Source organism: Theileria equi, chromosome 1, assembly GCF_000342415.1.
Source record: "Theileria equi strain WA chromosome 1, complete sequence".
NCBI lineage: Eukaryota > Apicomplexa > Aconoidasida > Piroplasmida > Theileriidae > Theileria > Theileria equi.
Genome location: NC_021366.1, coordinates 2,736,833 through 2,764,040, shown reverse-complemented (window position 1 = coordinate 2,764,040; position 27,208 = coordinate 2,736,833). Strand labels below are relative to the sequence as shown.

The following is a 27,208-nucleotide window of genomic DNA, read 5'->3' as shown; positions in this document are numbered from 1 at the left end:
TTAACGCAACCTAGACCACCAACTCTTCTTTGGATACAATGTCTTGAATTGATCCAACACCCAATTAGGTACATGACTTAGTAGCCACTGGTTCAAATAAAGCATATTTATTTCTTCTGAAGTATAAGAAGTCTTTCTATCGAATACATCTGAATTTTCAGAAGCATCCAAAAGTCTATCCTTTAGCAACTGTAAACGTGAATTGTTGCTTAAAGAGGCTAGTCTAAGATTAAATATATTCCGGTTGATCTCATTCCATCCATCATCGCTCTTTTCAAAATAGCTTACAGAAACACCATAGTCATTGGTGATTATTAACTTCATTATGGGAGTGTAACCCTCCCTTGAATAAACTTCATATGACAAGCATCTATCATCCTCATCACCTTGCCAAATAGCCATCTTTACTCCATCTATAACCCTTGTAACATTAGCATTCATAGGTGTTTGATACTCAAAATGTGTTACCACCGAATTGCTATAGTTGTAAATTCTGAAATTATTGTCCACATTTCTTATGTCAAGAGTGGTGTCTACCAATTCACCGCTGAAAACGTCTTTTGGAAGAGGAGGAAGTTTTGAATGAGTATCGGAGAAGGTATACGAGTTAGTACTAAACCAGCTGCCGGATGAATAGTAAAAGGACGAAGGTGATATATCACCATTACTGCTTTTCGCATTAATATAGGCAAGATCTCCGCCTGGAGATGTGATGAAGTGTGCATTTATACACTGTTTACCATGGGATTCCCATATCTTTTTATTATCATGATATATACTAGTAGTCCTAAATTCAGGGACTATTGTTGTTGAGATTGCATGCTTGTCAAAATAATCCAATACATGGCATAGATCCCTAGAAAGTCCCCTAAAATCAATTTTGATCTCTGTAGATAGGTGAGTTACGAGTTTCTTCAGCTTTTCTGTATATAGTCTAAAATCCAGTGATATCCAGAGACTACCTCTCTTCTCAAAGCAGTGAGGAGTAATGATACCAGAGGAGAGAATGTCGAGACGACATAGATGTGAAAAAGGTGTTGAGTAGGTCCAAGCATCTATACATTTTCCAGATGAGCTCTTCCATACATGACTCTCGCCATCCACAACTTCCAAAATGGACCTGTCATCCTTTGGTTTGAATGTCTTGTAGGTTACCTCGTTATGAGTATACTCATAGAAAGTAATATCTTCAGTAGGCTTTGTCGATATATCTAGAGTTATGGGATTATCAAAAGTAGTATCAGCATGTACAACAAACTGTCTGTACATAGTAGCTAACAACTCATCATACTTGGTCTTTCTAATGATGTACCATTCCTTGTCCTTCTTCACCAGGTACTTATACTGTACCTCAATATCAACGTTAATGGAGATACTAACAAGTGAATCATGTCCTTCCTTTGAGGATATAACGGCGGTAACACATTTTTGGTCAGAAGCTCCCATCCAAATTATGCTATCAGAGTCTACTACCTTTCCAATTCCAGCAATAAACTTGGGTGAGTATGTAACACTCTTGACATCCTCGTATGTAGTCTCAGTAGCAGTAATCTTATCCCTATCTACAGTTCCAGAAATGTTCAGTGTGTAGACGTTAGGATCAGATTCATTGCTCTGTAGACTATACTTTGCATCAATCTTTACACCTACATCCTGTATACCAAGTCTGTTCTTAAATTCATCCTCTCTAAGAGTAATCCACTTACTGTCCACCTTTGTAAAGTAGCGATGTTCAAAAGAGTTTCCCATCTTGAGGAGTAGTCTGATGAATAAGGCACCACCCTTGGTTATATGCTCAGCTGAAATGCAGTATTCGTCATGGTACTTCCCATACCATATAGTAGACTCGCCAAAGACAACTGCAGTAACATGCCTTCCAAGATGTGGAGTGTATCTTAGTATAGTAACATCTCCCATCACATCCTTATGCCTGACTACGATAGAAAAGTCTGGCTTTTCTAGATCAAGTCTTACATCATCCACCCTTCTGAGTTCATTAACAGGAACTAGATACTGGTCATAGACATCCTCATCAATGGGCGACCAACTGTTTGAAGACTTTAGGAAGCAGAGATTCTCAACCTGGTAGGAATGGTTGATGATGGACAGAAGTGTATAGTCACCAATGATTGACATCTGGAACTCTGTGGCATATTGGTTATGTCCAGCTTCCCAAACTTCTGTAGAACCATCAGCAACAGTGGTTAGTACATAGCCAGGTAGCGGTCTTCCATACAGTATCTCATAGCCGTTCTGAGTATACCTGAAGCTCTCAAAGAAGTTGGTGTCCAAGTTATCCAGATCAAGTTTAACTCTAGGAGTCTTGACATAGTTTCTTAGCCACTTATGGAAGGTATTGTGATTAGTGGAGGACCAGTTGCCAGCCTTTCTGCAAAAGTACACTGGAGTTATGACATCCGAGGAGAGTACGTCCAGACGACAGTGTAGGTCATCCTTTCCATAAATGGCTACACTAATACACTTGTCCTTGTCACTCTTCCAAACACTCTTGCTATTGTCCGATAAGCTATTAAAGTAGTCCCCTGTCTTGGCAGAGTAGAGAAATCTGGCACCATTCAAGGAGTCTTCATGGAGATCAACCCTATCATGGTCAACATTGGCTGTGTCAAGAGTAACTGCATTCTTGTACTGAGGTATACTGGATATGGCAACAGTAGTAGTCACATTGTTAGTTTGCTTCTTCTCAATGAGTCTCCTGTCATAGCCACGTTCATCAATATGTCTCCACTTATCAGTCTTCTCAAAGTGTTTGAAACCACAGTAGTCCTCATTCCTTACAAAGAGACTTAGTAGTGGAACTTTACTCTTATCAGTGCCTGGTACAGAGAGAATGAATATACATTGCTCCTTATCCTCTGTCTGCCATATGGTAGTCTCAGTGTCCTTTACCCCCTGAACATGGTAGCCAGGTAATGGTGAGTAAGCTCTGTGTACTATACCATTGAAGACGTTATCGCAGAAGTACACATTCTGAGGAGTCTTGTCACTTAGGTTGAAAACAGTAGAGACAGTAGTCTTATGGTCATTCTTTGGTCCGAGTAACTGGTGGGAGAATGTCCACTTGTCCCTCATCTCATAGACCATGAACTTGGATTCATCCATACAGTCCACAAAGACTGTTATAAATGGGTTCTTTCCAGACTTGTCATGGAACATGAGATACCTACATTCCTCATTCTCAGACGACTGCCATATTAGGTCCTTACCAGAGACCACCTTGTCAAAGTAGTATCCGTAGATAGTAATGAAGACTGTGGTAGTGACACCATTTATATCCATCTTAAACACTCTGTACTTCTCTGGGTCATGTTTTCCAGCTAGGTCAAGTGTAAATCTGAAGGACGGGATTGGTAGTGTCTTGGTAATGTCAGTAGAGATGGCTTCATGGTTTACCATATTCCAAACATTGTTCTTCAGATTATAAGACAGTATGGCAGGAATGTCGAATGATGATCGTACAAGAATGTAGAGATGAGTGTCCCTTAAGAGGAGTATCATGTTGGCATAGTAGTCATCTGAAGATGGAGTCCATATGGTAATGTTACCCTGAACTACCTTCTTTATAACACCATTCTTGGGAGTACAAACAGCATACTTGTGACCTTGATATGTCATGAAACCAGAGTTAAATCTCGAGTCTAGGTGGTATCTACTCAAGTCAAAAGTGTATTCATAGTATCCATCAGTTGTGGTAGTCAAGGCAAACTTGAGTGGTTCAGTCAACTTTAGGACCATCAAGTTAAGTCTATCATTGAATACATCCTGACTGAGATATATCCACTTGTCAGTATCAAATGCAAGGTGTACAATGTTACTTCCATCCTCACCAACAGTACGGATCTTGAGAAGCTTGGGTCCATTGTCCAGATAGAAACGACCATAGACACAGACCTCATCCTCTTCAGGTTCCCATACGGTAAGCTTACCACTGGATATCCTGTCTATAATATCCTTGTCTGATGTGTAAAAGGTAGTGTAAGATACTCCATTGAAGGTTCCATTTTCAGGTTGAACTCTGGAGTCTAGAGCTTTTGAGACATCCAATGAGATTGTGCTGGGTGTATCTGGTACCTCAAGTGGAACATAGAATGGAGTTTGGTCAACTTGTCTGTACCCTAGTTTCTCAAAGAGTTCATCATACTTATTCTGTGGTACCTTTACAAGCTCCTTGTCCAGTCTACCAAAGTGGATAGTCTCATTATCAGTGACTATCTGGACTAACTGTATGGACTCATCAGTGGAGAATGTACTGACATAGAGACACTTGGATTTACCACTTGTCCATAATACCTTACCAAGTACTACTCTGCCAATGGTATGTTTATGTAGTGGTAGGTAGACTACAGAAGAGAGGGTATCCAACTGGAACCTATCAATCTCAAAGTCCACTTCAGCTGGAGTCATGAGATCAAGAGTATCTATGGTAGAAAGAATGAATTCAAAGTCTTCATCAGATTCACCATCTCTAGAGTCTAGTCTTGATAGGGCGTCATTGTATTCATCAGCTGTAATACTACTTAGTCTACCATCCTCCATCTCAAAGTGCATATACTTTTCACAACCATCCATAATACACAGTTGAGCGAGTTCTATGGATATTCCTCTGTAGGTAATGACGGCAAAGTTACATTGGACACTAGCCTTGAGAGTCTGCCATAGAGAGTCATTGCCGAAGACAACCTTGGTAACACGGCTGTTCTCTGGTGGACTATACTTTATGCTGGTAAGTACTCTAAGCTTTGTAGTCTCCATTGTATACTTGCCAGTATCTACCTTGGCAACATCTAGAGTGAGCACTTCCCTGGTATCTTTGTCGATGGACTCAGACAAGTTAGATTTAGTGGCTTCAGCAAGGTCCCTCAATATACCTTTGTAGTCCAGACTATTAGCAACTGTCCATTCCCCATTGTTGTAGAAGTAGTAATGTTCAAGTGTACCATCAGATAGTCTCACAAACATGTTAAGTAGGATAGGAATACCATCCAGAAAACTCGTAAGGGTATATAGGCACTTTTCACCTTTGTCACCTCTCCAAAGTACTATAATTCCATCAGTAATCATATTGGCCGTATATCCAGTATTAACAACATGGGAATGAGTTATAACACCATTGTTATGGAAGCTTACAAATTTGCATCCATCAGTTCCTCTACGGGATATATCCAGTGAGAATATGAACCTGGAGTGTTTGTAGGATTCTAATTCTTCAACATCAGTAAATGCACATCTTTTTTTCGTGTCTGAAAAATCCAGATACCACTCCCTATCTTCTCTTTTATAAACCTGTGAAAGGTGCATTATTGAGAGTTCATTGTCCTTCAGAAATGTACATAGACCTTTAAATTTGTCTCCCGGATAACTATGGGAAAACCTTACGTTGCCTAAAATAATTTTGCTAAAGTTAAAACTCGGTCCCGGAATGTATATGAGAGCAGGAATATTGTTTATGAATGCCTTTATAACTCTGTACATTTCATGGGAAAATCTACGATTGATATTTATTATACAATCTTTACTCATCGTTTTTACATGTGCAACCTTTTTAAGTCTTTCCTGTCTCATATCTGATATCTCTTTGCCCCCAGCTGATGTATTAGTCTTATGAATTAGTTTATTCCATTCATACTTGTAGTCATTTTCTTGGCAGTTTGACCATATACTTTCTGAATCCCTCTTATAGTAAACATACTCAGGTTTATATCCATCCAACGTTACAAAATATACAAATACGGGTTTATCATCAACATAATTTACTGCCAAGTAAAGACATCTCGCATAAGTACCTCCATTCCAAACGTCCTTATTTCCTTCCATTATATTCTTCACTGTAACTTCTGGATATGGATAGTATGAATATGTCAGAAGCCCATCCATTATATAGCTGTAAACCTTGCATTTTTCATCACTAGTAGTATTATTGATGTCTATCACATAGTCTCCAGAGGCTGGTTTATCCTTACGAAGTTCATTAAGTTTTCTAATGTAGTCTACCTGGATCTCCTCCCAATTATCTCCCTTGTTTGCAAAGTATAAATCTATATCCCTGTCTGACCCTTTGATGAGGTATGCAAATGCCGGTATACTGTAGACGTAGTGGACCATTAGGTACTTACATTCCTCCTTTTCAGTACCTTCCCAGATTGTAAGACTTCCGTATACCACCCTTTTAATTCTGCCATTGTCAGGAATAAAGACTGTAGTAGGATAACCGTCTAGTGTGCAGTTGGTAACTGTATAGGCGTTGGACTCCTCATAGTGGACAACGTCAAGAGTGGAAGGATCTTTTGGTCCATCACAGTCTGTAAATTTCATGGACTCTACTAGTTTATCAAGAGATGCTTGTGACTCCATCAGTTCTTGTCTGAGCTTACCAACGTCTGTATTTTTACCATGTGCAGTAGCCTTGATTTCAGAGAGTAGTCTATCGTGAACGTCCTTGTTAATAGACTCCCACTTACTACCACTCTTGACAAGGTACTGGTGTTTGAATGCTCCATTAGTGTCTTTAGAGAGCACGTGTAACAAGGTGGGATTATCAGATGGGTAGAGTCTCACCAGGATTGCTCTCTCATTGTCTCCCTTCCATACTACAGCTTGTCCATTAGAAACACTAGTGGCATACTTTCCAACCTTTGGAACATAGAAACGAGTGTTTACCTTATTGAAGGGTGTCTCAAAGATTCTACATTGCTCTGTATCCTCAGAAACAGAGAGGTCAAGGGAGAATGAATATGATGAGGGTACAGCAACTCTAAGCTTAGCAAATTCCTCACTATAGTTGTCAATGGATTTCCATCCACCATCGGTCTTTAGTATGTACAACGAGGATCCTCCAGAAATGTAGACTAGCACTGGTTTCTTATCCTTGATATGGACGGTACAGTAGTTACATCTTCCAGTGTCATCAGACCATAGAGTCTCTTGTCCAAGCACTATCCTATTTGGTTGTTCCTTCACCGCAACTATGAGTCGAGTTGGGACATCATCCAGTGCATAGTCAAAGGATTTGTAGCTTTGTAGATCTGGTTTACCAATGTCGAGGACTATCTCCTTTACTGGAGCTCTCTTGGATGGCTGAGTAGGCAACTTATGAATATCCTCTTCCACCTCTGGAGTAATCTCTTCTTTGACACTTGGTGGAGTCTCTGTAGATTCTTGTTTTGCACTAGCCCGATCTTGGTTTCTCGGTTGTTTTGCGGGTATCCTTTCATTTAAATCAGTAAGTATAGCCTTCTTTAGCTCACCAAATTTGGTCTTATGTTTATTCTCATTACCATTCTTCCACTGCTTACCGTCATGGTATCTATAGACTGTCCCCTGCTTATTATTCTTATCCCTGGTGACAAGTAGCGCCAACTTGGGATGTCCATTGTCAAGGTATACGGTGGCAGAGAGACATGTCACATCCTTCTTACCTGGCCATATTGTATCAGATCCATAGGTAAGTTTAGAGGCACCATTTCCAGCTGTGCATTTTAGGACTGGGACTGTATCCTCCATGTCACTAACTACGGTAAACTTGGCGGTGTCAATGAAGATCTTGGATTTGGTATTCTCAGACGCAGTAGCTACGGGAGTCTCTGGATTCTTGGCTTCATAAAGTACCCTTTCATAATAGTCACCGTTTACACCCTCCCATTCGTCGTTGCTAAAGACACGGAAACAGTCATGGAGAGTCTCTTCTCTACTGTCATAGGTAAAGGATATACCAATGATACCAGACTTTCCAAAGTATAAAGTGGCTGATGAACAGGATTGATTTCCATCAGCTTGCCATACTTCTTTGCCGTCGTAAACAAGTTTGGGTACCTTTACACCTCTTTTGGCAGTGCAGTTTAATACAGGTATTCCCTTATAGCTTTCCACCTGTATGTCAAAGAGAGTAGAGTCTACCTTTGTTCTATAGGCAGATGCACTAGCATTACCAGGCAGTTCACCAACCTCATCAAATGTCCTTTCTAGGGCGCCTTTATCAACAAAGGTCCACTTATCCTTTACTAGTTTACAGTACTCTTTGGTAGTGCTTTCCGTGACTCTCTTGTATGTCAAGTTGGCAGCTACTGGTCCACCGGATCCAAGGTAGACTTTTGCCTTTACCAGAGTATCCTTGTTACTCATACTGTCTATACCCCTCCAAACAAGCTTATTATCATGCAAGAGTAGGGGTATATTGGCATCTTGCTTGGCTGTATAGGTAACCACTGAAAGAGTTCCCTCAGTAGACCTTACCACAGTGACCAAGGTCATGTCCATCTTGTACTCCAAAGGCTTCTCTTTAGGCTCCGCAGTACTAGTTACCTCAAGGGTAGTCTTGATAGTTTCTTGCATGTTCTCATGATACGCCTTGACATGCTTTAAATCTTCTTCCAGATCCTCGCCAATATCCTCAATGTCTGGATGAGTATTATGCCTGGAGTTTACGGTTACTTTAGTAGTACCCCTTCCAACTGCAGTTTGTGTAACAGGTTTTACTCCTGGGAAAGTGCCTCTTGTTGCTGTATCCCTGAGTCCTCCAGATCTAGGAGGTGGAGTCCTTTGAGCATTAGGACCGTGTCTATTGGCATGTGAACCACCAGGTGGAAGTGCTAGAGGTAGTTGTCTCTGTCCAGTCTCCTTAGGTCCACTTTTAACATCTGCTTCTTTACCGCTAAGACCAGGAGGATCTATACCACTGCATAATTTGCAGGTGAGTATAAGAATGAGTGTGGTGATCTTCACTCTTCTGAACTGCATTAAATCCATAAGTGTTCTTTGACAACTATTCTTTGATACTTAGCTATGTAGAGGTGTTCTCGTATTCCTCTTCTTTAAATTTAAATCCTAAAATATAGAGCCATTCCTTCTTTGAGGAATACTGTCTTTCTTATAAATGTATTAAGGCTTCATTTTATTAAAATCCTTCTAATGTGTGTTATTCTTAAGTTTACATCAGTTAATGTCCCCGCAAACATCTGGTTGATAAATACGATTAGCCAGTAGCCACTGATACGCGACGTATAGCTAAGATATTGCCATATTTACATCTGTGTAAACTTTATTGGATAGGCGAGGGCTTACCAGTAGGTACAGAGCACACACCTAGGCGTCGATGCCCGGATGGAAGAAGGCTTCAGGGTTGTTACGAAAGGAAGAGAGGATATGGGGAAGAGAGCCTTTAATATTGCTAAATTCCGGCTTATTAATGCATTAATTCTTGTAATATGATGAACATGATTGTGTTTGTTGCAAAATTCGTTGGACATCCGCTCCGAGGGTGTTAGGATGTTATACAGACGCTTCAATCCACAAAGTAGACACCTATGTCCAAATTATGTGCCTATAGCTCTGTTGTCAAACGTATTAGTATACATACATCCCACTTACACTGTAGAATAAGCGTAGTGAAGAAGGTATCCGATGTCTAGTGAATGAAATGATGACCTTTTCCAGGGAAGATTCCAGACGTATAGTCCCTCCAGAATGTCTCAAAACCTTCTTCCGTGTCTTTGAAGCACTGTGAGTAAGGTATATTGCTGAGGATATTTCAAAAGTAAAGTTCTTTACCTTGTGAATTCTCCGTAAATTCTCAACTGCATTCACCCCTTACGCAGAGATTCTAGAGGTATCCATTAGCACTTTTGCTGTCTAATACTTGCATAAGCATGGCCCTTCACTAAAATTCATGGGTCTAGAAAACCAGTGTTCTCTCCCTAGTGATGTCTCTTCCTCTATTCTCTATCCAGCCTTAGTTTCCGAGTAAATGAGAGCCTTTCCGCCATCCATAGTACTTTGAACGAGAAGCTGTACCATAGTAGCATGCACCAATACTCTTCGCTAGTAGGTCACTAATAAATAAGACACTGAATTCTGTGATGTACATTGACCGTACCTGTCATACTAAAATAACTCCCCAGTGGCTACTCGATCTTCCTACATGACATTCGCTATACATATAACACTCTTACCGTTCCGTATATATGCCTATAGCTTCTAGTAGTACATCTCTGTCATTTGTGGCCCCCTAGAGACACTACTCCTAACACTCTATTTCTAGCTACTATACATTGAATCAGTAACCATCCATGCTGCAACCATTACGATGAGTGAACAAACTGCATTAATGACTCGGTGAAGGATCTTATAAATGAATAAACTGAGGAGGAAGAGCCATGGGGTCACACAAATGAATTCCACCAAAGCGAAGAAATTTCTCTCTTCACCACAAATTTCCTCCCACTTTTCTCTCATCCAGGGGATGCTTGCAAATTGTAGTCAAAAGGTAAATTCGGGAGTTTTTCTTCCGTTTGACCGTCTGGTGAAGGAGAGGAAAAAGACTGAATAAATGCCAATATACAAATAACAGGGAATGCAAATAATTCAAATACTAACATTATGTGATGTGTGCCTATTTAAAATCTGCATTTAAAAGTTCAAGATGCACTGCATTGAGCTTGTTTAATGCACTCTTCTATAATATTGGATAGGGAGTCACTACCATAAACATCCTTGGTCCTACACTTTTTGATCAACGATCCACTGTGGAAGACCCAAACCGATGTGCACAAACGTAAAATAGTCGAGTCGTGAGCTGCGATAAATGTTGTACAGTGTTGGAAGTGTGCCCTTATAATTTCATAAATTGGGACACCCTCCTTTGTTACTCCAAGTTCATCCTCTGGAGGCTCATCAACCAGGAGGACCTTGTAGAATTCTCTGTAGAGCACCAACCTAGCAACAAGCAATGTACGTAGCTGTGAGTTTGAAAGCACAGCTCCATGGTCAATGTTCACATTATCCACAGAAGAGGTCTCGTGTGGTTTCAGAGTAGGGCCATAGTATACCCTCTTGAGATAATCCGGTAAATCCTTGTGATAGTGTTCGGGTATGATGATGGTATCGAGACCCTTGCTACCTGAAATGTTTTCGACAAACTTGATCAAACCGCAGTTTTCAAGAGCCATCTCAATGTCAATGTCATCAAATAACATTTTTGGGTCAATGAACCTGCGAACAGTCCAACCTCTGAATACAAATGGTAGTTGAGGTAAAACACCAATAATCTGCCTAGTCACACTCTTTGGCATATCATTCAGATCACAACCATCAAGCAGAACAGAACCGTCTCTGCTTCTCACTATGTTCTGAAGTACTGACAACATAGTAGACTTTCCTGCTCCAGTTCTTCCGATAATACCGATAATGTCCGAGGTATCCGCAGAACAGGTAACATTCTTTAAAATAGGGAATCGCGTTCCATCCTTGGTAGAGGTGATGTATACACTAACATTATCCAACTTTATCCTAGTATGTCCCGGAACTGCATACTTGGACACGTCAAGCACATTAACCTTGTGCTTAAAGAGGAGCATCTTGAGACTAGTACATCTAGAAGCCCTTCTCTTGGCATACTCGTTATGACGTCTTCTACGAAGGGTATCCTTGATATCTTCATCTGCTATCTTATCGTCTCCAGCTGATGCAGAACGGTCCACGACAAAATCTGTCCGGTGAATGTTCCTCTTTTTGTCAAACTTGATCTTGGTGCTTGGAGGGACAAAATTTTCGAACCTCCTGATTGATCCCATGTACAATTCAAGGAAGCAATAGAGTTTAAGGAAGGTTGCAAATGTGCCATTAAGACTCAAGAATACAGAATAAGCCATGGCATAATAGCCCACCTGTACCTCTGTGCCAGACACCCTGGACTTGACCAGAGGGAACAAAAGGATGAACAATGCCAACGGAGAAAGCAGAGTTCTGAATGAAATGGACGTCCAAGTCGTGGCGGAGAAAGTCAAGTAGTTGCATCTCAAGTTGTAATCAACATGCTCAACAAGGCTATGCACCAACTCCCATTCCTTCTTGAAACTACGATAGAGGGGTAGGCCAGAAATGGCCGATTCAATTGTAGCATTTATCTGGTTGAAAGTTTCCAAACGTGCAAAGTAGACATTCTTGCATGACTTTACGTAGCAATATACTACAAACCTCAGGATTATAAACCCAAGTAATATAGCAATTGGAGTGGACCATGGCATCATGAAGAATAGCGTCAACATCTGAACTGCAGTTTCAATGGAAAGCACAAAGGTCTCGTGAATGAAATAGCTTAGGAAATTGTCAATGAAGAATGTGTCCATGTACAAAAAGGTCTGAATGCTACTGAAGGATTTTTTGATCTTTAGAACCGTAGAACTGTTAACAAATAGAGAGTTGATGCAATACTCATGAATTCTCCTTGATACATTGAAAAAGGCTCGAGTCATTGCAATTGTACGCATAATAGATCCAACAATAACTGACGCAGAAAGAACAACAATCCATCCCAAAGCCTTAATGCAGTACTTCTTAACTTCCTCAAGCGAAACTGACGTGTGACTATGCTCATTTGCGTAATCAACTATGGAGTCAGAGACCTTGGAGGTGATGATAAATTTAGTACTATCCAATGTTGAAAACAAAAGAGTGAATACGACAAAGAAGAAGATGGGCCAACCCGCTGCACGGAAGTAGACACCAAACTGTGTGATAATATTGTCTCTAGCATCCTTGACCTCGTTTCTTTTATACAATATCTGAACTGTTGGAGATTCCGCATATTTGGATTCAACAATCTCTCTACGCCTGCCACGGGCATAGTCATCAGAGTGGCATTGTTGGCGAACTTCATCCGACATGTAAGTAGGTACCACTCTCTCATCAGATGGAGTTGGAGGTTCAAGATGGCCAACCTCATTATTTATGAATGAACTTAGCATGTTCTCATGCACGAGAGTCTCATTCCTCAATGTGTATATTGGGGCATCCGGGAACACACCTAAAACTTCAGATGATACGCAGGCATCCAAAATATTCTTTGAGATGGTAAGTACCGTAGATACATCACCCTTTGCCAGTAATCCGTCATGAGCATTAAAGAGATTCCTAAATATGAGCTTAGAAACAAAGGGATCCAGACCGGTAAATGAGTCATCTATTACCACGAGGAAGGAATGTTCAGATCCATTTTCCCTATTAGTCTTGCTAAAGATGAGATAGGCATAAATGGCACGAGCAAGTCCAATTCTCATTCTCTGACCTCCACTGAGAGAATAACCATATTCAGAAATAATACGCATGTCACCTCCTTCCCAAGTCGATATGTCATGTTCAAGTTCAATAGCCTTCAGAACTGTGTTGTAGAGCTTCTCATCAAATCTGTGGCCAAAGGTAATGTTAGCCCTGATGGTACCCTTTTGAAGCCATACATCCTGAGAAGCATAAAATATTGGCATGTTGGTAGAGAGAGGTAACACAGCCATTGATCCTTCTACCAAAGTCATGTCACCAAGAACCGCCTTGACAAAGTTGGTCTTTCCGGCGCCTTTAGCACCAGTAATGATGGCAAGGTTGCCAGAGTTGAGGACAAAGTCGAGGTTCCTAAGACAAGTAGTACCCGTGTTGTCTAGGAGATCCTTCCTGCTATTGACCCACGCAAAAGAGGCCTTCTTGAACATTACCACCAGACCCTTTGGTAACGTCTTGTTCTTATCAGGTAGTGCCTCTGGCAAGGGAGTATCCCCAGTAAACTTGTTGTCCTGCAAATAAAAATTTGGAGAACAAGTTCTAAAGAAACGTTCCACTCTCAAAAACGAGTTGAATGTGTAGACAAAGAGCTTAAGCTTTAGAGGGAGTATGTTCAATGGGATGATAATCTTCATGAGAATGTATACTGCAGTCAACAGTTCAGCAGGTCTTATACTCTTTACATCAGTGGCATCCTTAACTTGTCCCATGAAATCATTTACAACAAGAATAATGTCCACACAAATAATGGCGGTAAACAAGATCTTGTTCATGAGGGAGAGAATGAAACGGACAAGAACGATGTTGAGTTCGTCATTTCTAGCCTCTGTAATCGCATTATGACCAATATCATCTAGGGCCATTCTTTCAACCAAGAGTAGGTTTGGAACAATCTCGTTAATCTTGGTAATTCTATGGTCTCTCGTTCCAAAGTAGTACTTCATGAGGAGACCATTCATGACCTCCATAATAATCATACATCCTACCAAGGAGAGAGAGATTAAGAGAATAGTCATTGCTCCCATGTTGAATTGGCTACTCATTAAAATCATACCGTATGTGAAAGCCGTCAGAAAATCAATCATTCCTGCCATAAACTCCACAAAGAGCGGGATGTAGTATGGGTCGTTTAGCACTAGAGGGTAGATCTTGGGGGTGAAATCATTATTCTTGTAACGTCTAGCTGGGCACAAGAGTGGATTGTATGTGCACAAGTTTTCTCCAGAACATCCATGAATGATACTGTTGCACTGTCCTCCCTTTGCCTGAAAGTTCCCAAATTGGCTCCTTCTATAACAGAGTCCATGCTGAAAGAGTGATGTACGAACAGATGAATCCATCACAATTTCAAGTCTTTGCACGTAGTAGTTGATGTGGTCCATGCAAATTTCCTTGAACAACTCCATGAGAATGATGGACAGGGCTAGTCCTAAAAATGCCATGAACCTAAAGTCTCTGTCGGACAATAGGCCAAGCAACTTGTGAAGAAAGATGGCAACACTCATGCCAACTGCATTCATAACAACAATTCCCAGCAGAGCAGTGAGTAGCCGTTTCCAAAAGGTGAGGAAGATGGCTCTGCAAAGAATGTACTTTACGGGTTTGGGGGCTTTCTTTCGCCCATCCTTACCCATGTATTCAAATGCTTCCAGACTTGCGATACCATCACTAACGTGTTTTGAGAAAATTGGTTGCCACTTGAGAATCTGGTCTGCCAGTGGAAGTGGGTGAATCATGTAAGGGTCCAGGTACTTTTTTGATGTTTCTCTGGCCCATTTGGACATCCACGCCATAAAGGCGAAACTGAAGATGCCCTTGTCGTCAAAGTACCGAAACTTCTTTCCATCTGGCGCCTTGGATATCTTCCTTACCAGCTCCACTTCACTCTCCCAAAAGTGATGGATATTTTCTGGATTAACTTGTGTCTTCTCCATTTTTCGGAGGTGTTATTCCTTCTAATGTGTGATTCTCTAGGGATTCTCTGACATGTATTAGAATCCCGAGGCGTGAGATGCTTAGGAATTAGCCATTTACAGGAGCTAAAATACACAAATGGACGTGATAACCATCGCAAGTTTGAAATCCCACCGGTACGTCCATAAATTAAAGGATAATGCCGGGGCTTGGGTTGTTTGTCGTTATCCCTACATGCACATTGCGACAGTGGAAATTCCCCGAGGCCCCGGTAAACTCTAGTATTCACATTCTATTCGTATTTCATTTGTGTTAAAGTGCTGCGCTGTACGGAATGAGCAGGAAAGTCGCCGTTGGATCCGAAAACTTTGCACATGCAGTATCACCTCCGGGATTCGGAGCATCCTCCCCATTTAATGGATTTAGCCGTTCCTGAGCGGCTTACACCTCAAAACGAGACGGAATCTCCTTGCTGTGTAACGATTTTGGGGTTAGTTTTCGGGTTTAAATCTCAATGATTGTCATTTTGGAGTCTTTTCGATTTTGCACATGTGTTATCTTCTTGCGACGAGACAATCTCTTCCCGGATTTATGGACTAATTGGCTATGGCCATCCAGCGGAGTGCACGGTAGAATATTCCAAGTCGATATGAGCGAAATCTCCAAGTAAAACGGGGAAATTGCTGAGATATTGGCCCGATTTATTCCCATAGACAGCCATGACATTGAAGGGGAAAATGTCTAGTCGGAAAACCCTGTCTTGCGTCCCGAAATGTGATATGGAGAATCTTTGCTGTGAAGGTCTTGAAAACGAGAAATGTGCGACTCTACATTTGCAACGACAGGTGATACTGCGTCATGCACTCTGAGCAATTGCTCCAAAAATGGTAGGTAAAATGTTGTAGAATGATGTTAAAAAGACTTCCACAGTTGCTCGGTTGGAGAATGCCCTGCATAAGACCTTCCCTCGGCAGTTTCAAGGCGCACATTTCTGTCTAGTCGAGATGGTCCCGCGCTCAAATTCTTGCATCCACTAGTACCAGGGGCAGTCGCCAAGCAGTCTGTCATGAATGGCGATGGTGTCACTACCACAGTCTTCATTACCATCTACGGATACTACTTTGACAAGGTGGAGCTTGCAGGAGGGGCAGCGGTACTCTTGTCCAGCATTCATTCGCCACTGTTTGTCCAAATTTGAGCTGTTGAATTGGATAAATGGCGTAATCCCGTGTGTCTAGGGGCCCTGCGACATTGTGGATCTCCTATCTGCTTCAGGCTTTACTTGAGGTAATTTACCGAGACAGACGGTGTGTATCTCCAAAATTGAATGAGTGGTGCCTTGTGAATTGCGATGTTTTGATGGAATTCCGCAGGGTTTAAAATAGAGCGTTTCATAGTCTCTTTCTTTGGCAGTTTTATCGCATTCCATATTCTACAGCGTTGATGCCCATGCAAAGTGTGCCTTTAGCTCGTGGTTGTTGTTTAGAATGATGATAAAATGCAATTAGAGTGTATAGTGACCGCGTTGAGGGCATCTCCATCTTTGGGACCTGAGAGTGAGCCCCGTGTGTAGGACGGCAGTCACCGCATTTGGCGATTCTGTGGCTATTTCAGGAGTTTGTACAAGTCTCTCTCCCCTAAATTGTCCTTCTCCGCAGACCCCTTGCTATTCTCCCTCTGCTGTCTTTCACAGTTTAAATGTAGGTATTCTCTATGTTGCGCCACGTTCACCGTATTGCTATCTCGTGCTCATTTTCAGAATTGTCTCGTCCCTCTGGGATTTCCCAGTGCTCCAATTTAGCTACCGCCATGCAGAGGCTTTGTCTAGATTGAAATCGGTAATTTCTCCGCTTGGCAGATCACTAGCTGACCAAAGCATCCTTTATATATGCACGATACTAGATGTAGTCATGCCTGTGCCTTCGCAATGCGCCAAATTCTCGCTCTTTATTGGCTCTCTGGCACAAGACAAGATGGTTGGAGCTCCAACCTGTTCACCTTTACGGTCCACATTTCATCTATGCCAAGAATTTATCCAGCTTTAAAGATGGTAGAATCTCTAATTTTCACGAGCAAACGACTCCAACTTCCTCACAAACTCCCGCTGGTGGATTTCCCGTTTAGGCTTCCCATATAGTGACCGTGCAGTATTCCCAGGTGTAAATATAGAGCAGGTATCGGTAAATCTAGTGTAAAGAGTAAAGGTAGGTTAATGGTAAGGGGAAATTGCGAAAACCCCTAAAATGCTCTCTTTCCGAATCTATAGAAATGCTAGAGTAAGAATGAGGTGCGGATTTGAAAAATCTAGTATGCGTAGAGTAGCGTATTTCGGGCCCCCTGGCCATTAGAAACAAGTTGCCCTATTTATTAGTGTGCATATATGCTGATTTTGGACGATAACGAATCTCCGTAGGCAAAATTACGGCCTCACAGAGAGAAGTCTCACCATGTGCATGCAACTCTGGGATGTAAAGCGGGAATTGGATTTAATGTTTCTTGTATATAAAATTTTCAATTTATGCAAATTAACTGGTATGGAATGTATAAAAGTGTAAAATATCCACCAGTTTTGAAGGGAGACCAAAGTCCATTCTAGAGACTTGCAGAGCACACTTGCTGTGGATAGAATGCGGATAGTACTAATAATTCATCTCTACGGAGAGAGATGAGAAGGGAACTTTGAGGAAATTGCCAACTTCTCATTGTGGTTATGAGCTAGGCGAGCTTCATGCATAAATAGTGAAAGCCCTTATACCCAAAAACTCGTGTTGTTAGCAATATTGGTTAGTAAAAACTCGCAAGTTTGGTGGTTAAAATATCCAGAAACTTGAAATATGTGACCATTTGACAGACTCTAATCTTCCACTATTAAAATCTGTGGGTAACGAATGCGATCTCAAAAGGTGATAACAACCATTCACAGATGTGACATAGCGCAATAGCTGCCAAAAATGTTCCATGTAAGTTGATTGTGTCACCTGGCTCAGTGCCACAGTATTTAAAAAGTGATTTTTACGAAATACATTATTATTAAACTCCAATTAATAATGAATACCAGTCAATCATGCATTGTAAAGTCCTATAAAAAAACGGGCAATGATTTGATCGACCCGAAGACTAGGATATTTGTTTGCAATATTCCCACTCATCTGAACAATGTAGGTTTAGGATTCTAATTACCACCTTTATATGCACACTTTAGGATTCCCTCGTGAATTATTTCAAAGTGTATGGCGATGTGGAGATTTACACGTATCAAAACGGCGCAAACGACAGTGGATGGGCATTTATAGGTTTTTCTTCCAGAGCTGGTGTGAGGAATCTGAGCTCAGCTTGTCGTGTGCTTTAAGATTTGTTAGTCAATTGTGTACATGTTTATAACATTTTACGTAAGAGACTATAGTTCGTCAATGTTTATTATTCCAATCTCTGGTGGTTTAAATTTTGATGGCTTTGGCGCCACGGTGTTTTTCCTTCTGTCTATAGAGTTTGAAATATGTTCTACACTTGCGCGTTTGATTATTGGGATTGCTTTTCCATCACACTTTATGAAACAACACTGCGCTCTTGATCCTGACGGTGTTGTAAACGTCTTGTGGCAAAAAGATATCGACTGGAGTGTCTTGTCATCTGGGAATTGCAAGGACATTATTTTAGATGGCTTATGGTACATGCATTTTATTCCATGTTTGCTTAAAACTTTTGCAACAGTGTTTGCATCTTCTTGGTTTGAGATGTATGAGCATACAAAAGTCAACCGTGCCTGTAGTTTTTGCGCAGAATTTTTGTCGTCGTTTTTGTTGGCAGGAGATGTATGATCTGGTGACAAATTCACCCTTGCGGTGGTTAAAACTGAGAGTAAATCCAGGGAATTTTCATCTTTTGGTTGTTGAGCTACAGTGTTTGCAACTAGGTGCTCATTTTGGAAAAAGAGCGAAAGAGCCTCAGAGTAAATTCTCCAACCAGAAGGATCTGGGCATACCCGTATAGATGATGGATATGCCTTTATTGGTGTTCCAGCCAGTGTAGACCAGAATTTGAGGGCCATTTCTTCGGTTTCAAATACGACTAATGCCATCCCTTCTGGTTGTTCATTTTGTATAATGCGTCTCTGAGTATCTGGGTCTGTAATTCGCGGATAGTTTGCTGGAACATCGTTTACAGCGAGTCCAGATTCTCCAAACAATAGAATGAACTTTGTAATACCAATTCGAGTGCATGCTTTTTTAACGTCTGCCTTGTTAGACTTTGGGGACCACAGCACATCTGTAAAGTCTTGCTCTGGAAGATCGTCTTGGTTACTTATCCTTGTATATGAATTTACAATATGCGACAATGAATCCATTGCTCCCCAATTTCTTGGTATTCCTATTAGTAGCAAAGAAAGCGTCCCCTTTAACCACCATTCCTGCTCAACTTTGGGTCTAGAGAATGTTAGGTATCCGTTTATTCTCTCTAGAGGCGTCTGGAGGAAAGAGCAAATTGTATATATGGAGTCCCAATCCATATCTAGTGTAAAGGGTGGAGAATCCAGTGAAGTGTCAATATTGGCATTTTTTGGAAATGCGACCACATCAAATTTTGTAACAATTCTGGTTCCATAAAGTGGCTCAGAAAGTCTTGGATCAGGCCCAGCATCTTTGGTATCAGGGCGTTTTGCTTCAGCAAATTTACTAAACTCCATGACAGGTGCTTGAGCAGCCTCCGAACGACTAGATCCATCTCCAGCTCTGGCAGTCGGCGGTTCAAATGGCGGCGCCGGAGGGGAGTATCTCCGTCTCCTGGGACTTGCTGACCGTGGAGTTCGTGGAGATGGGCTCCTTTTTGGTCTACCTCTGTACGGGCTGTCGTGTCTAGTCGATCTTCTGCCCTGATCTATATGTTGCGATTTGTTATGAACTCTGGGATTACTGTTATCGTGATAGTGCCGTTTCCTACCATGTCTTCCGTCGTCTTGACTGTGATCTGAGTGGCTATCTGAGTAATCATGAGGTCTAGAGCGATTATATTGTCGATTTGGACCTCCCGAGGGCTCGTTGTGTCTCCTATTGTGAGAATATCTGTGTCTGTCCCTGCTAGAGCCGCGATAGCTGCTGTATCCGTCCCTTTTGTTTGTGTTTGACATGCGATTACTGTGTCTGCCGTGGTTGTCGCGCTCGTAATGCGAGTTTTCGTGTCCCCTGGAGCTGCTGTACTTTGAGGAGTGAGATGCTCGGCCTTTATCGCCGTCATCCGGGTAATTTCCCTTTGAAGATTTCCACATTGCGATTTCACGCTCTCATTGTACAAAAATCCAACTGGCGGACCCGAAAGGCGCCACCACTTGGGAAGAAATGGGAGGCGCGGAATGAGGGCGTAGAAGAAGAGAATAAAAGGATCGGAAGAATAAAAATTAAAGAGTGCATACTAGGGAGGGGTACAAGTCAGAGAGGATGTGGAAATACTCGAGTGGAGGAAGGGAAAATCGTCTCAAGTGTGCAACCATTCCCGCGGCAAAGGGAGATCTTTGATCGGTGAATTATGGATTTCCGAACATTTAAGAGGTGTGGAACAAATGTGTGAGGGTTTAACGGATTGGTAGAGTTCCCAGAGCTTTGGAGATCCACTAGACAGGATCGAGGACGAATGGAAAAGAAGAACTACTTGTGCAGGAATTACGCGAGATGAGATGGGTGTGATTCTAATTATAGCTAATTAAGGATGAGGGAAGTGTTGTAATGAGAAGAGATAGGAAAAGTATCTTATAATGCAGCCTTTAGTGCTGAGAGTAGAGAGGGACCCCTCCAAACTCCAACACCAATGGCAGCTCCACCTGTACATATACTTGCAATGGATATTCCTGCTTTTGTTCCTATGGATAATTCATCAGTCTCTTCCTCGATTTTCTGAAGAAGTGGAAGAATGTTAGGGGAATCGTTCTCATTGGATAGAGGATTTTTCTTTACTTGTTCCCAGCCATTACTAGTTTTTGAGGTTCTCTTGATCCAACCTCCACCTAAACAGATGAGTAATGGGCTACCATCTATCAGAGGGTACCAGTAAACGGTGACACTTTCAAGACCCAGGGATGGAATTATTGTACTGCTACCGTTTCTAATACTATCAATCTTGTCAGTTCCAGAGATACTATGAGTGACTCTTTTATAATCGTTCTTCTCATCTACAGATTGGACACCTATATTCATATCAGCACATGAGGGACACCGATAACTGGGTGGATCACTATTACAAATATTTACTACATGAGCGTTTCTTCTTACACAGTTTTGTTTATCAAGGGCTTTTAGGAGACTTATCTGACCAGAATTATCGTCTTTTGTCCAATAATCATCACTAGCATAATAGTAATATTCCTTTCCATCAAATGTTATGAGAAGAGGCTTTTCATAATCCCGGTCCAACTTAGAGAAATATACAGTAATATAGCTACAGGAACCACTTTTAAGGCTGTCATTAAATCCTGTCTGAGGTTTTCCTTTATGTTTAATAGTTCCAATCTTTTCTCCCTGTGGAGTATGGGTTGCAGATTCATAACCAAGAAGACCAAGAGGATAAGATCTAGTTAATGTAATCTTTGCACTACCACTAGCGTAATACTTCCCATCACCCTCAAGGCTATCCGTAGAAGACCCTCTTGAGATGTCTATTTCTACTGCCTTCACATCCATCTTCAACATCTATATTAATCCGTTGTCCACCTCTTCCATAATCTGCCAATACCTCAACCGGTTTGGCATTCTCACTGAGTACAAGACAACAAGCACATGCTCTATACAGATTCATATATGACGAAAAAGTCTTGTTTAGACACTCTTTGGCGAGGAGATTATTACTTTGCCTTTCTGGAATATACTGGTTCTTCAACCCATTTTATGAGCCCTTTACACTCGTTTATATACGGACAAGACTAGTTATAGTTGTTGTGCATGAGATAAACCAACTTGCTGATCACGGAGAGCATTGCAAACGCCCTGCACCACCAGAATGCGGGACATATAGCGTCGCTAAAATTGCGGATTTGAGATCCCCATTAATCGTTCATTATCCGTAGGTTATACACGAACTTACGCTTGAGAAAATGGTTTTTTGTGCATTCATATCTCTTCTTTCATTCTTCATCATTCCGCTTGTGCAACATGCATGCGCAGGAAAACATAAGGAAAGGATCCCAATTCACATGTCTATTTCTGATAGGCTACCGAATGGTATTATGTCTTCTCCATCGTTGCTTGTTGAGGGTGGGCAGTTTTACTACGTGAAACGACCTATTATGAATAAATTTCGAATGGGAGCCATCATGGAAGGAGGCGCAGTTATTCTCCCCGGATGTAATAGAGATCTGGACAGATTCATCTTTTTGGCGTATATAAATAACAAGATTTACATTAGAATAGTCGCCAAGTTTTTGGACCGCTTGGATCAAGTACAAAGAAAGGTCTACGAATTAGTGAGGGAGCAGAGTAATCCTAGATTCACGCAGTTGGTTAGGGATTTGGTAAATTTGGATCTGTTAGCACAAGAGTTTGATCCAAAGATCAATGTCTACGCGGATGCTGCTACAATGACCCGTAGATTTTGCATAAAAAGCGAATTTAACATAGAAGCAGTTATTGGTGTAGTTACGTACGGAGGTCAGACTATTTTGCGAGCGAACAGTGGTCTCCTGAACAGGAATGTGATTCTTGAATTTGGTAAGCCAAGACATAAGATCATCATCTTGTCAACGTATAATGATGGAAACTGTGTTAAATCTGGTTTCAGAGATACTGGAGATGAAAGAGGGTTTGTACTCGATGAAATGATTACCAGGCCCTTGTTTCTGCACCCTCGTGATGAGGATGTTACTATAACTTGATTTATAATCGCATAGTTTGGAATGTTCATTCGGGAGCCGAGGGGATTGCTTTGATTATGAAAAAGGGATCCACGGAAGTCATAGGGCAACCAATTTCTCAAAGAGCTATTTAAGTTGGACAAACCGAGGACTGTAAAATCAGTCGCAGTTTAAGAGAAAACACCCCTACTACTTCCTGTGAAGAGGCACACTCAATTTTCTCTATTCATGTTCATATTTCTTAGTAGACCTGTGTCCATGTTTCGTTTGTCATTTCGTGTCCACGCATTCCCTGGAGTATCTTACAGTCGGATGTCCGGAGTTTAATTATTCCATAGCCGCAAAATAATTTATAAATACAACTCTTAGATTTGCAAAGACGATTGTAGAAGCTACTTTCGTCTGGACGGATTATTCACTGCAATGAATGAGTACCTACAAGTCGCTGTTTTACAGCTACCGAGTCCTATACTGAAATATAGTCGCCGTGTGCCTCCTACGATCGTCTGGTTATTCGTCATGTTTCTTCTTCCACGTGATCCTATGCCTTCCATAAAACGGCCAGGGAGGGGAGCAGGCCTAAAGCAACACATTAACCAAGAATGAGACAAACGAGTGCTGATACGGCAGCTCCTGCGAGTATGAACTTTACGGTGAGTCCAAACGATTCCTTAAAGTAGCCAAAGACGAATCCGACCGTTGTGAACACTGCAATAATGAGGGTCATGACGATAGTGACGTGCCATTGCCCGTAAAAGTCCTAAATGTTAGAATGTGCAGACTTTGAAATCGCCCAGAGACCTAAATGTGTAAATGGAAAACCTACAATTACGGAATCATCGAATTTGGAGAACAAATCGCTAAGGAGTCCCATTTTATCTTTTACAGCCGGAAACGGTTACTGACGTGGAGACGAGGGGCCATGGGGAACGACGACCGCTGGCCTTTGCGATGAGGAAGCTTCAAGTGCACAAGTTATGGAAAAAAGGAGCCTTTTCATCTCAAGTGTCAACGAGAGCGGCGGATAAAGGCCAAAAGAGGACCCAGTGTAAAATGTTGGAAGGGTACCTAGAAGGTTTTCCAGACACCCCTCTGTAGAATAACTAGAGAATATATATCTAGTCACTAGTTTAAATTCTGCATTAGAAAAAGGTTTTGATCGACAATCTTGTGTCGATTCGCTACATTCTTAGAATGTCACATAGACCAGCTGTCATTCAGTAGATGCAGATTTGTCTATATCAGTATTTTCACTATATAACTTTCCCCAGATAGTCTCGGAGATTTGGTTCCTAGTTAAAACCTCCTCTAAACCGCCGTGGTTGGTATGTGATTCTAAATTTCTGTACAAATCGAGAACTGAATTTAAATCATATCCTTCAGGCAGAAATGAGGGCGAATCAAGCAGACTGATTTTTCTAATCATATCATCACGTTCTTCAGTTAGACGCTTGGTTAGCTCTGTATATTTGGTTAAAGTCTCCATGGAGGGAATTGGACACTCCAAAATCGGCTCCATACTATGAGTTTTCCCTTTCGTGTTAATCAAAATATATGGTATATTAAAGGTTAACGGCTTGCTAAATAACTTATCTTCTTGTAAAATAGTCTCTCCACACTCATACTTGTAACTTTGGAGAGTGATTGGATCTGTAGGTGATTTTTCAAAGGACAAAACATCCTTAACAAAACGGGCATTTGTAATTAGGTAGTACCCGTTTTCACTTTCAAGTAAGAATGCCTCATCTAATTTACATTCAGCCATTTTTTCCCTGTCCTTTTCCTTAATACCGTTAATGTGATCCAGAGGGGAATTTCCAAAGTATTTCACAGTGTATTTTTCATGATCACACCCTAGAATAGTGTTTCCAACTATATCGAGAGATTTGTACATCCCATATATTAGGTCTTGTCGTTTATGATTTATATATACTGCAGAATTAAAACCTGAAGTCAGTTTTTTTTTCGCGTATGAAAGTTTTTTATCTATATATGTTAATCTGTCCACGTCTAATCCATGCTTTTTAAAATACTCTTCTAGTTTATCTTCTAACCGTCTTCTAGACAAGATATCACCCATGTAAGTTTGATCAAATTTTTCCTTACACCTTTTCAGGTATTCGCAAAAGCCCCTTTTAGAAATCTCATCTCTTGGTTCAGAAATCGGGAGTTTGAGGTTTTTTAGATTTATATAGATTGGTGAATATATACCAGCTGCGATTGACGGAATTTTGGAGGTGAGACCAAATGTAAATGTGACCAGGTTTGCACCTGATGTATAACTGTATATATCCACATTTGACATGTCAACAATGTCATAAGAGTTGTCACACGACCCATTTGAACTGAAGAAAATGTAATGTTTTCCGCCTGGTATGATATCGTCTGTCAGTACAATTTTAAGGTGTGCTATATTATTGAATACAAATTTGCGATATGCTGTGTGATCACCTCCACGTATGAACGCGGATGATTTCGCAAGCAAATTGGACCTAAGTGGATCTAAATCTAAGTTAGTGGTCCATACTCTTGCTGTGATATCCGAATCATTGGAAAGTAGACTTTCCAGCTGCGCTGCAATTTTAGGTATACCCGTATCAAAGTTATAAATTACAACAGGATATACGTTTTGTTCCTTTATATATTTTATCAATGATTCTAATGACAGGCTTTCAATAGATTTTATAGCCGACTCTATTCTAGTTCTTTTAACTATATTTCTACAGAGACGCTTGGATCCCAAGTCTACCATGTTGTGAATTACCGTTTTTATACTTATTTTATCACCATCAGCTTCTAAAAATTGTTTATTTTCATCCCAACCTTTAATTGAAGACCAAATGGACGAATCATGCTTCAACTTATTCAATGTGTCAATTCCAACGGATTCCAAAGCTTTAGTAATTAGTTCGGCTGCCATTGCATTGCATTTTGCGTGAATAGGTGACGATGCAATCGCATTTGATTTTTTTTTCACGTATTCAACTACCCGTTCTGGATTCACACTAGCCTTTGAATAACAAATTTTTTCTAGAGTTTTGGATGCTGTTGGAAGTGATGCATCAAAAAGTAGGGATTCTCCCAAAGAATTGACAACTTTAAATGATGGCGATGCCCTCAGTGAGACTATTCTTGTATCCCCTATAACATTTTTTAACCAATTTCTAACATGCTGAGGATTATAAACAGCGTCTGTTAGACCAAAAAATCTGCAAGTTTTATTTAGTAGAGGGATTAAAGGTGTATCAACATTACATTGTAAATCTTTGTTTGCATTAGTTTTTATTGAAAAATCAGAGAGCATTACGATATCCTTGTTACCACTCGCTGCATTGTGTGCTACCGTGCTCCAATGTACATGAACAGAGTTTATCCAGGAACTAATTGGAGAAAGGAATTCGACATCCAAAGTAGGTTCTGCAGTAGTATCATATTTTGTGCGTGGTAAATCCTTTACATCTTTTAAATAGATGTTCATTATCCTGCTTAATTGTGTCCTAATCAGGATATCATCAGGTACTTCAAAACGGCTGCCATTGATATATATGCATTCCATCTTATCAAAGGAGATTTTGGGGTACTTTTTCATCAATAGCTCCATCTCTGGCGACAGTTGAGAGGATAATGAACCGTGGCATAATGTGTAGCAGCGCAAAAAGGCGTCATGAGTTGCTATTGTAATGAATGCGTCTTCACAAATTATGGCGTGTTTAGAGTCAATCCGATTAATCTTTAGGTCAGAATCAAGACGTTCTAGCAAACAATTGTGCGCAAAAGCGACAGAATCGTCATCCTTGTAGAGGAAGAGAGCATTTCTCCTAGTGAAATGTGGATCCAACAACAATTTGGATATTCCACGCATTAATATATATTTATATCTATCGAAGCATAGCATAGCCAAGATATGTTCATCTGAAGACAGACTATTCGCCGGCGAATCGTAGTATTCTTGATTTCTAGGGGTTAAAACGTTCGTTGATTCGTTATCATGTGTAATTCTAGGCAATCTGCTCTGAATATGCCCTGTATTCGGATGTCCAAAAGTGTAATTCGGAAATGTCCCCGTGCGATAACCGTCTACTTTTGCGAATAGCAAACATTGCGTCGCTATAACGACTTTTATTAACAACGCAAAGATATTTTGGCTAGATAAAGGCCTAGCCCCCTTTAAAACGTGGTCACGTTTCATTAAGCCCAAACATTGGTGCTTAAGATGAAAAATGAAACTTTGACAAATTATACGGAAACAACATATGAAATAACCAGTTTTATATTAACAATACGCCGGGCTCGCGGGCCTGCTTAGCTTAGTAGGTAGAGCATTCGCTTAGTAAGCGAAAGGTCGTCGGTTCGAATCCGGCAGTAGGCTTTTTCGTCTTTTGTGTTTTAATTGCC

At 40.9% G+C, this 27,208-nt stretch overlaps 7 protein-coding genes and 1 non-coding gene across 8 annotated transcripts; 2 read left to right on the top strand and 6 right to left on the bottom strand.

Moving 5' to 3' along the window:
* Nucleotides 1–8,763, bottom strand: BEWA_030230 (hypothetical protein; the record flags this gene model as incomplete). Its single annotated transcript, XM_004829779.1, has 1 exon — nucleotides 1–8,763. One exon carries the CDS (start codon nucleotides 8,761–8,763, stop codon nucleotides 1–3), a length of 8,763 nt encoding a protein of 2,920 aa, XP_004829836.1.
* Nucleotides 8,764–10,430: 1,667 nt separating this feature from the next.
* Nucleotides 10,431–14,999, bottom strand: BEWA_030220 (ABC transporter, ATP-binding protein domain containing protein; the record flags this gene model as incomplete). Its single annotated transcript, XM_004829778.1, has 1 exon — nucleotides 10,431–14,999. One exon carries the CDS (start codon nucleotides 14,997–14,999, stop codon nucleotides 10,431–10,433), a length of 4,569 nt encoding a protein of 1,522 aa, XP_004829835.1.
* Nucleotides 15,000–18,376: 3,377 nt separating this feature from the next.
* On the bottom strand, nucleotides 18,377–20,242 carry BEWA_030210 (hypothetical protein; the record flags this gene model as incomplete). Its single annotated transcript, XM_004829777.1, has 1 exon — nucleotides 18,377–20,242. One exon carries the CDS (start codon nucleotides 20,240–20,242, stop codon nucleotides 18,377–18,379), a length of 1,866 nt encoding a protein of 621 aa, XP_004829834.1.
* A 478-nt stretch (nucleotides 20,243–20,720) lies between these two features.
* BEWA_030200 (hypothetical protein) lies at nucleotides 20,721–21,656 on the bottom strand (the record flags this gene model as incomplete). Its single annotated transcript, XM_004829776.1, has 1 exon — nucleotides 20,721–21,656. The coding sequence occupies one exon, from the start codon at nucleotides 21,654–21,656 to the stop codon at nucleotides 20,721–20,723; it is 936 nt and encodes a 311-aa protein (XP_004829833.1).
* A 401-nt stretch (nucleotides 21,657–22,057) lies between these two features.
* Nucleotides 22,058–22,834, top strand: BEWA_030190 (signal peptide-containing protein; the record flags this gene model as incomplete). Its single annotated transcript, XM_004829775.1, has 1 exon — nucleotides 22,058–22,834. The coding sequence occupies one exon, from the start codon at nucleotides 22,058–22,060 to the stop codon at nucleotides 22,832–22,834; it is 777 nt and encodes a 258-aa protein (XP_004829832.1).
* A 571-nt stretch (nucleotides 22,835–23,405) lies between these two features.
* On the bottom strand, nucleotides 23,406–23,687 carry BEWA_030180 (uncharacterized protein; the record flags this gene model as incomplete). Its single annotated transcript, XM_004829774.1, has 2 exons — nucleotides 23,406–23,573; nucleotides 23,640–23,687. The coding sequence occupies 2 exons, from the start codon at nucleotides 23,685–23,687 to the stop codon at nucleotides 23,406–23,408; spliced, it is 216 nt and encodes a 71-aa protein (XP_004829831.1).
* A 339-nt stretch (nucleotides 23,688–24,026) lies between these two features.
* BEWA_030170 (hypothetical protein) lies at nucleotides 24,027–27,002 on the bottom strand (the record flags this gene model as incomplete). Its single annotated transcript, XM_004829773.1, has 1 exon — nucleotides 24,027–27,002. The coding sequence occupies one exon, from the start codon at nucleotides 27,000–27,002 to the stop codon at nucleotides 24,027–24,029; it is 2,976 nt and encodes a 991-aa protein (XP_004829830.1).
* Nucleotides 27,003–27,109: 107 nt separating this feature from the next.
* BEWA_030160 lies at nucleotides 27,110–27,182 on the top strand. The gene has a single exon. It is a non-coding gene; the product is annotated as a tRNA-Thr (tRNA).
* The last annotated feature ends 26 nt before the right edge of the window (nucleotides 27,183–27,208 follow it).